Here is a 10696-nt window from a genome sequence, read left to right as displayed (position 1 = left end):
GTTTGCAGGTTGAACAAATCTATGTACGGTCTAAAGCATGCGCCGATTTGTTGGTATAAGAGATTTGATTCCTTCATTATGTGTCTTGGATACAACAGACCTAATTCAGACCCTTATGCTTATTTCAAGAGGTTTGATGATAACGATTTTGTTATATTGTTGTTGTATGTGGATGACATGTTGGTTGCAAGACCCAACAAAGATCATATTGAAGAATTGAAGGCACAACTGGCTAGGGAATTTGAAATGAAGGACTTGGGATCAGTAAACAAGATTTTAGGGATGTAAATTCATCGAGACAAAAGTAATAAGAAGATTTGGCTTTCACAAAAGAATTACTTGAAGAAGATCTTGTAACGATTCAACATGCAAGATTGTAAGTAAATTTCTACCCCTCTTCCTATTAACTTCAAATTATCCTCTAGTATGAGTCCTAGCAGTGAAGAAGAGAGGATGGAGATGTCTCGAGTGTCGTATGCATCGGCAGTGAGAAGTTTAATATTCGCTATGATATGCATAAGACCAGACATTGCACAAGCAGTGGGAATGGTTAGTCGGTACATGGCGAATCCAGGCAAAGAGCATTGAAATACAGTAAAGAGGATCCTGAGATACATCAAAGGGACCTCAAATGTTGCATTATGTTAGGGATGATCAAACTTACTTATCAATGGGTATGTTGATTCTGACTATGCAAAGGATTTGGATAAAAGCAAATCTACAATAGGATATGTGTTCAAAGTTGCTGGTGGAACTGTAAGTTGAGTTTCAAAATTGCAGTCAATTGTGGCTACATTCACAATAGAAGCAGAATATGTAGCAGCTACACAAGCCAGTAAAGAAGCAATTTGGTTGAAGATGTTATTGGAGGAGCTTGGACACAATCAAGAGTATGTCTCTCTGTTTTGTGACAGTCAAAGCGCATTGCATCTAACAAGGAATCCAACATTTCATTCAAGGACAAAACACATACGAGTTCAATACCATTTCATTCGTGAAGAGGTGGTAGAAGGGACGGTATATATGCAGAAGATTCATACCAAATACAACATAGCAGATTTCATGACGAAAACGATCAATGCTGATAATTTTATTTGATGTCGATCCTCTTGTGGTCTGTAAGAAACGTAAGCAACATGATGATATAAGGTAGAAAGAATGGTGTGAAGATATGATTGTTCCAATCAAATCTTCAAGTGGGAGATTATTGAAAATTCAATGCACCGAAAGTGCATGTTGAAAAAAAATGAAGCACCAAAAGTTTACAGCAGTTTTTGTTGAATTTTGGTAATAAGAAAAAAAAAACAAATGTAATCCTTGTATTTTAGGGTACTTACAAGATTAGTCCTTGAGCTTTAACTATAAATACCATAACCCATTTAGTTTCAAAATCATCCCAAATCATTCTAGCTTTCTCCAATACTAGAGAATTTAGAGAGTTTCTTGAGAGTTGTTTTTTCCTTTTTATCAAGAGAGAATTGTCATTGTTTTCTACTTGTTAGATCGAGAGAAGTTGTAATTCTTATTTTCTCATAGTGAAATTCTTCTACATTTGTCTGTGATTTTTACCCTATATTATTTAAGGGGTTTTCACATAAAATTTGTGTATTCTTTATTTTTATTTTCTCAAATTATCAGTTGCGATTTTGCTCTATCCGATAGTCTATTCCGCATCAATTAACACAAGTAATAAATAACATAGAATAATAATCTAAGCCGTCACAGGTGTCTCAACTGTAACTTGTCCAGAGTAACCAACTTCAGATTTCATGTCGGTCTCCCAAAGCTCTGGTAATGCCTGTTTCATATTATGAATGCTTTCTAATGCATAATCTGCACCTTTAGCTCTCTGTGAAGTCCCCACCAGCACAGTGTGGACACCAACTCGTTTTCCTGCTTGGATGTTGCGGACACTGCCATCAAAGAACAACTGAAACAACAAAAAACCCCAATGATAAAAGAAAACATCATTCGACTGTCAAAACTGAAAAAGCATTGATGTTTTTAAAGTATATCGAGATAGATGATTATACAGTTTTTTGTGGGTTGATTTTGGCAATCTTGAGGGCAAGCTCTATGGCAGATTCTTGTGGCTTGCAGACAATGGGTGTCTTCGGTAATGTTGAACTTCCACTTGGGTTTGGCTCAGCAAAATGACCATTTATGTCGAAAATTTCAGGGTTGTTAAGGTCATCTGGTTTGGCAACAGCTGATCCTAGAAACTCGAGTTCATCTTCATCATCGGACACTGTGGTTTTATGTGTAGGATTGAGTGTTTCGAAGCAGATAATCCCTTCGAAACAGTCTTCTAATCCTAGTTTAATAAGAGCATTATCTGAATGCACCTTGTCTGCATTTGTGAAATCTAATCCGACAAAAACACATTAGACTTCTATTCGAAGAAACGGACGAATGCAAGATTTTATGTTAGCGGGCAAGAAACAGATTTTTGTATTTCAAATGCTTACGATTTTTCTCGGAGGCAAAGTGAGCAATAGGTTCCTTAATTGAGGATCTGGTTTCAAGTTATCATAAGGGAGACTTCCATGAACATAACTGTGGTATTCATCATAGTCAAAGTCATAACCAATTGCCTGCAAAAAAACAACATTAAAATCTTCAATTAATCTTTCCATCTTTTTCTGATGAGAAAAGATGTAGGTCAAAAACAAAAAGGGTACCCTTAGGCCAGCAATTGTTGTCCCATAATTCTTGTACAACAAATTGGACAGTTCAACAATTTGGTCCTTCTCTATCCCCAGCTTTTCAGCCATGTAATCTGAAAAATTAAAATTGGACATTTCATTTTAAAAACTCAAATCTTTGAAAGTAAGAACAGTAACATCCATGTATGTATCACAGTACAAATCCTAACCTTTAATGTTCTTGCCACATTCTCTTGAAAGACCAGAACTAAGGGAATAAAGGGTATCATCAAGATCTGCAAATTCAACAAAACATCCATTACTTCATATGTTAAACCTCTTGTTTTCGAAGCAGAATAGCTTACCAAAGAGAAGGCAATCAAATTTTGGCCTCGGAGCTTGTCGGTATGGGTCCTCAAATTCCATTTTGTCACTTGATGCAAGGAATAACCAGCAAGAGGACCTTAAATAAGCATTGGAAAGAAGTTAACATTGAAGTCCAAGTAAGCTTAAGATATAAACAATTGATTTTAATATATGTACATGTCTTGTATGAAACTAAGGACACATAATTGACTCAGATAACCACCTTGAAACATGAAGAAAATCCTTATAAGTGGACAAGATTTAATCAATCCTAAGCAGTTGGATAAGACTTTAATCAATGAGTTCATGAGTGGATAAACCACAACCACTTACTAAAATCAAAGCAAAGCTCAAAAGTTCCATTTTAAGGCATAAAGTTTTGATTAAAGACTAAAAGTGATAAAAAAATAAGAAGGTACTGTGTTTAATGAACAACTAAAATGGTACAGTTTAAAGAATTTGGGATTGAAAAGTGATGATTATTTAACCAAAAAGAAAACACTATTTTGATGTATGGGAGCTAAAAGGTGGTGATAATTAAACATAGAAAAAGACCAACAAAATCTCGTGGATGGCATCCAAGAAAACCCAACTTTCCCATCAAAGAAAATCAACAATATTTTAGGGTAAACAGACATGCATTATATAACCGTGCCATTCTCATTCATGAACAAAAACCCAGAAAGTAGAAAACTTTTAAAATTATAAAAAAAATGAATTGTTGAACATAAAAGCATATTAATAAAGGCTTCAAATGAATGCATATCTTACCCGTTTCAAAAACCAGGTAAGCTAATGAAAAAGGAAGAGTCTTGAAAGGCCAAAAAGCAGAGGAAACTGAAGGAGAATGGGGAAGAAGAAAAGAAGCAGAGTTGAAAAATTCGTTAGCTCATTATTTTTAATAAAAAAATCCCATTTTGTTATTGGAGTTAAATGAAACCTATGCTGAAAACAAAAGTATTTTGTATATGTTATACTGAAAGGGTAAACAGGGAGCAACCAAAGCAAAAAAGCAATCAAGCAGCTGTCTTTGCAGAAAAATCCAGAATTTTAATGTAATGGGGTAATTTATTTTCCAGTGTTACTAAAGGAACCATATTTGTTAGTATTGATAGTTTAGTTTCTTTGCTGAGATGAGAACAGCTTATTGGAAACACTTTAAAGCAGCCATTCAATAATTAAAATTCCAAGCGATTTCCTTGTTGAAGAAAACAAAGTATTCTTTGGATTTTTATAATGAGTTTGCCACAATAATATCTTTATCAGCTTTCAGCCATACATGTAATTTGAGGAGAAATATCGTGTTATTAGAACGTCTTTCTAAAATCGTCGTTCGTCTGATTTTTTTTCGACATACATTATAACATTCACATTATAATTTTGTCGACATCTTATATAGATGAACTTTTTTTCTACGCAAATCAGATTATTTTATCGAAAATATTGATTCAATAACATAATCTTATCTTATAACATTTCAATATAATTCTAAAGAATTTTTTTTTGTTTCCCTTCGGAGTGGTTTTTTTATTAGAGTCTCCAATGGTTAAAAAGGCTTGTCCTTTCTTGCATCATTGAGAAAGGTACATAGAGTACATTGTTTTATTAGATGTAATGATAGAAAATTAATATTTTTTATTTTTTATTACACTATTAAGTTTTTTTAGTAATTTAAATTTTAAAGTTTTAATTTTTTAAATAAGTTATCTTTAGATGGTTAACTGACTATTACCAACAATTAATATTTTTGATGAAATGATATAATAATATTATGAGTATAATTGAGAGAAAAAAACAAATATTAAGATTTATTAGTGTTATATCTTTCCCACTCTTGATTTATAAATTTATATTGATTTTAAATAAATAAAAAATATGATAAACTATACATTTAATATCTAAACTATTACTTTTTTATTTTGGTATCTAAACTTTATTTTATTTCAAAATCATACCTAACATTTAGTTTGGGTTTCGTTTTGATATCCGCCGTTAAAGAATTAATAAAACCACTGACGTGGTATTTTTTCAATGATGTTGTGACATTACCTTATGGTGATACATCTATATCACCGTTAAGTTTTTAACTACGGGTGCCAAAATGAAACCTAAACTAAATGTTACGTATGATTTTGAAACAAAATAAAGCTTGGAAACTAAAATAGAATAAAAATACTAGTTTAGGTATTGAACATGTAGTTTACCCAAAAAATAATTACTTAATTACTGAACATGAGATTTTATATCTATATACAAATCTTTTATCACTCTAATTGTGATTATTCATTGAATATTTTTATATAAAATGTTTTTATCCGCATTGTGAGTATAGCAAAATCTTATATTTATTATTTTTAAACTTGTGTGCACATTACATACTAATAAATTATAATTTTAATAATACAATGATATTTAAAAAGTAAAAATATTTTCTATCAAAAAATAAAATGAAAAAAAATTAGAATATGATTCAAAAATTTTATTTATAATCTCATACTTTATTTAGCTTCATGTTTATTTAAATTACATTTTCTTATTTTATAATTATTCAAATGACAATCTCATTAATAATCGTATTTCATGGCAGTTTTGATTAGGGATGAGCATGGGTCGGGTTGGGTTTTTGGTCCAACCGACCCGAGAACAAGGAGTCCCCCACCCGAGACCCAACCCGACCCAACCAAAACAAGTGTTCACCCGACCCGATATATAACTTAAAAAAACGACCCGACCCGACCCGAACAGAAATAATTAAAAACTTATTTTTATTCAATAAAAATACTGACTTAATTGAAAAAAATATATAGAGGGGTATTATTGTAATTAGTCCTAAATATATAGACGGGTATTTTTCACCCTAAACCCGACCCGACCCGAACATCAAATTAAAAAAAACCAACCCGACTTCACCCGAATCCGAAACTTTTTTAAAAAAAATCGACTCAATCGGATCGAATCAAGTCGGAACCCGTCTAACTCGGGTCCCATGCCCTTCCCTTGTTTTGATATTGGAATAGTATTAATTGGAAGCCAAAAAAAAAAACATTTATTCCACCACATTTTCTTCATAATGCGGGAGTCTTTTCATCATATTTAGCCTTCATTAGAAACGATCATTTTGCGACGTCTTTTGCAATGACCCTAAGCACAAATAAACTTGTTGTCTTCTTTTTATCATTTTTTCGATTTAGATATTTTTAAATGTATTTAAAAGTCAAGAAATTAAAACAAAAATCAACTATTTTCTTGAGCATCCACCGATGACAATCGAAGTAGATGGAAAAATGAAACCCTAAAAATAATTTTAAAAAACAAAACATGAGATCATATAAATATATATAAATTATTACAATTATTGTACATAGTTTAATCCTTCTTTCACGTTCATAAAACCCTAAACTATGAGGAAGATGGCTATGTGTTTGAATATAAAATTTATCATTTCCAACACTTTCCTCTCAATTATTTCAACCAACTTAAGGTGTGGCGATGACTATGACTTACCGATTAGGACAAAACCTTCACTAGTATGATCCAATAATCATGATCAAGGAATTTATTATCTTATTTTTTAATAATATGTGATGATTATAAGGTAGTACATGTTCAAAATCTTTTTTAGTTATTGACAACGCACATACACTCTGTAGATATAATTGATCAAACTCAAAACTTCTAGAGAAAACAACATTTCATTTTATTTGAAACTTGTGATCTTATTTTTTATTAGCATTGGGTGATTACAAGGTAGTATCGGTTCGAAATACTTTCAATTCTTTGACAATGAACGCTCAAACACCCCTACAAACATCATGCTCCAACTTGAAAATTTTAAAGATAACAAGTATATCTTTAACCACTAAAATAGTTTGATTCGTACCGAGACTTGTGATCTTAAATTGAATTGTTTTGGGGGAATTTCATACTAGCGTACAAACAACAGTATTATACAATAATTTGTATAGGATCTTGTGAATCCAAACCCCCCTACATTATTGGAAGCTAAAATTGTAAAACAAAGTGAAAAACCCACCCCCACAAATGACTGGGGATGAATTATTATCAACCCTGCTGGAAGCCATGCTTATCTGTGTTATTTGCTTTCCAGCAAGGAGACCATTATTCAAAAACAGACATTAAGGACACACACTTTTCCATTGCCTTGCTTATTAACCCATTCATCTCTATCACCACAGTCTTATAGCCAAAAGATTGGGGGACCTTTTTCTTTTGGCATTATTACAAAATCAAACTACAACTATCTGTCTGTAACTGAGAATACTTTGAAAAGTTCAGTCAGAATGCTTTTCAAAAATTGAAATATTAATTAAAATCAAAGTGATAATTTGAGGATGTTTAGTAAAATCAACCCTAAATTAAAATCAAAGTGAATGGATTGAGAATAGCTTAGTTGTTTTTTTCATTTATGGGTCTATTTTTTGTTTCGCTTGTGACAAGAGGCTAATCATCCACAGCTGTTTCTTGGGATGCATAACATGGCAATCAATATCGTATAAATATTACTCATTTCGTCTCATTAAATATGCCTATTTTAATTTTTAAAATTATCTAATTCAAAATATAATAGTCAAATTGCATAACTACGGAGCATATTGAGAATATTCAAATTAATACTGTAATGCATGAAAGGTTCTATTCAACCACTTTTTTTAAAGCTTTCTTTTAAATTAATGAAAACAGTGGGTCTTAATATATTATGTAAATCATGTACACACTATCATATAAGCAATCCTAGGTAGAATTTATCACTACTAATTTCATTTTCTCGGGAAACAAACAGAAAGAGAAGTGAAGGAAAAATCCAATATTCGAACTCAAGCATTAACCCAACAGTACTCCACTTTTTCTTTCTCATTATATACCCAGATTTTATACAGTTCGAGGAAATGTTATTCGTGTATCTCTACAACATTCTTCCCAAATGCAGGTTTTTTCATTTTGCAGTAATGTGCATTTCGTTTCTTGAATGAACTTTTCGTAATTGGTTTTCCTTGATGATCTGAATTCAGTTTGTTTGACAGAAATGGGTGTTGGTTTTTCATGGCCATTTTCCACTATGTTGCACTGATACGGATACGGGATGGGGACGGGGACGGAAAACGGTAATTTTTAAAATTACAGGGTACGGGGACGGCAAGAGTACGACATATAAAATAATTTTAAAATTATAAATATATATAAAAAATCATAAATATAGTCAAATATCAAGACTCAAACCACAAAATTAAATTTAGAACAGAAAAATCCCTAAATTATTTCTATGACCAAATTGTAATTATTGTAAATTATGTAATGTTGAAAATATTTTGATGTTTCGATATAACAAATTGGGTGTTATTGAATTTTAAGATTTTATAATCATTTTTAAAGTGTATTCGATTAAATTATTCGAATATTAAAATATTATTCCTAGTATTTCAAAGGTCAATTTCAATCCTTACTTAAGTGTAAAATTGTGTACGGGTCTTAAAATATTTTTGAAACAATTTTTACAAAGTATTTTGAACCATAATCGAGCCAAAAATAATTTTTATTAAGGGATGTACATATACACTCTTGGATGTATCGATACATACCAAACATCGAATGCATTTTGTGTATCAATACACAACTAATGCATCAATACACTCCTGGCTCTGAGAAACATCGAATGTAATTAGTGTACCGATACACCCCAAGTGTACCGATACACTAGGTCAACAAACGGTCGAAATATTTGAATTTTACACTGAGTATACTGATACACATTGAGAGTGTACCGATACACCTACGCTCTCAACTAAATTTTTAAATGATAATTACACCATAACGGCTCTATTGACTTCACCAATGATCCCCAACTCTCAAAAGTGATCCAAGGTGTATTTAAACAAGCTCAGGAGCCATTGATCAACAATAAGAAACGAGAATTGCTAGAGAATCAAAGAGAAAGCATCAAACCTCAAGTTTGAGCACTTTCAAGCCTATTTCATTCAATATTCATTTTTGCTTTCAAGAACACCACTTGTACTCAATTGTATTCATTCTTGAGTGTTCTTTCTTTGTTCTAGAATTGTACAAACATCTTACCTTGTGAGGTTTTTCTAAAAGTTTACAACATTTGTATTTTTCTCTTTGGGAGAGAGTGTTCTCAAGAATTTGGGATATAATTCTTGAGGGAATTGCAAGGTTACTCTTTGTCCTCAAAAGAAAGAACAAATTAGTGAATTTGTTGGTAAATCCTTAGTATGAATAGCTAATGTAGTGGACGTAGACTTTGGTTGAGAAAGTCAAACCACTCTAAATCGCTGTGCAAATATTTTCTATTTTCTGCAAAAGCTTCCACCAAAATTTTAATTGCCAATTCACCCCTTGGCCGATTCGTCGATCGATTAACTCAATAATTGATATCAGAGCTACACTCATTTGAAGGTTTAACAACCTCTTGAGTCGATTCAGGAAAATTTATATCGATATTCAAGTCATCAATGACCTTCACTTCAAACTTCGATTTCGGTCTTGATTCAATGCCCGTCAACAAGCCTCATTTCTTCAATGGAGAAAATTTTTCTTATTGGAAGAATAGAATGAGGTACTTCATTCAAGCTAGTGACATAAGAGCATGGAATATCGTGGAAGACGAATACATCATACCTTCCACTCATTCAATATTGTGGAGTGAAGAAGAGACAAGAATGTTCCAGCTCAACTCAAAGACTATCCATATTATATTTTGTGCTCTTGGACCAGATGAATACGGGAGATTTTCATCTTTTACAACCGCCAAGGAGATATGAGATAAACTACAAGTCACTCATGAGGGCACAAAAGAGGTAAAAGAATATAAAATTAGTCTTCTAACTCATAGCTATAAAAATTTCAGGATGAAACCGGATGAAGACATTAAAGCTATGACAGATAGATTTTCCGTGATTGTCAATGGTCTCAAATCATATGGAGAGATCATTCTAAACGAGAAGCTTGTGAGAAAGTTAATTTATTCTCTTCCTAAAGCTTGGCAATTTAAGAAGACGGCGATCATCGAAGCTAAAAACCTAAAGTCTTTAACTCTCGATGAACTCATCGGTTCTCTCCTCACACACGAAATGATGATTCAAGATGAGGTATACCTCGAGAAGAAGGACGAGACAAAGAAGGAGACGGAGAAGAAGAAAAATATTGGAGTTGCTCTCAAATCTACAAAAGATGAGAGTGATTCGAATGAAGATGACGAGGAAATGACATTATTTGCCAAACGATTCTGAAAACTAATAAAGCCCAATAGAGGAAGAAAATTCAAAAGAAATGAAGGCTTCAAAACTGAATCAAAGGAGAATGACCCTATCATTTGCTATGAACGCAAAAAGTTAGGGCATATCAAATACGATTGCCCACAATTAAAGAAGAATGGTCAAACCAAGAAGAAGCACAAGGCACACGTGGCTACATGGAGTGATGATGAACAATCCAATGAAGAGGAACAAGAAGTAGCAAACTTGTACTTAATGGTCATCAGGGAGAATTCTCAGGTAACTCCTAACTCATCTGATTTTGAAGATTATTCTTTTGATGAGTTAATATAGGAATATACTGGGTTGACTTCAAATTATGAGAAATTATTTTCAAAATACAAGAAAGATATTTCAAAATTGAAAAACGAAAATAATCTCATATCCAAGACCAAC

The 10696-nt window shown here is 32.3% G+C and overlaps 1 protein-coding gene across 1 annotated transcript; it reads right to left on the bottom strand.

Moving 5' to 3' along the window:
• Positions 1-1678: 1678 nt before the first annotated feature.
• On the bottom strand, positions 1679-3886 carry LOC120151022. Its single transcript, XM_039163577.1, has 7 exons — positions 3783-3886; positions 3011-3108; positions 2876-2941; positions 2682-2779; positions 2465-2594; positions 2034-2365; positions 1679-1930 (listed from the first exon to the last, which is right to left on the bottom strand). The coding sequence occupies exons 2-7, from the start codon at positions 3069-3071 to the stop codon at positions 1712-1714; spliced, it is 906 nt and encodes a 301-aa protein (XP_039019508.1). The 5' UTR covers positions 3072-3108; positions 3783-3886; the 3' UTR covers positions 1679-1711.
• Positions 3887-10696: the final 6810 nt, after the last annotated feature.

The sequence above is a fragment of the Hibiscus syriacus genome, unplaced genomic scaffold, assembly GCF_006381635.1.
Source record: "Hibiscus syriacus cultivar Baekdansim isolate YM2019G1 unplaced genomic scaffold, ASM638163v2 tig00111027_pilon, whole genome shotgun sequence".
In the NCBI taxonomy this organism is placed as follows: Eukaryota; Viridiplantae; Streptophyta; class Magnoliopsida; order Malvales; family Malvaceae; genus Hibiscus; species Hibiscus syriacus.
Note: the sequence above shows the minus strand (reverse complement) of the source record. Positions and strands in the feature narration are given on the sequence as shown.

Coding starts and splice junctions, on each gene's coding strand:
- LOC120151022 (XM_039163577.1), bottom strand. CDS start 3,071: ATGGAATTTGAGGACCCATACCGACAAGCTCCGAGGCCAAAATTTGAT. Junction 2,942..3,010: donor ATTTGATTGCCTTCTCTTTG/GTAAGCTATTCT, acceptor TTGAATTTGCAG/ATCTTGATGATACCCTTTAT. Junction 2,595..2,681: donor CAACAATTGCTGGCCTAAGG/GTACCCTTTTTG, acceptor GTTTTTTTGCAG/GCAATTGGTTATGACTTTGA.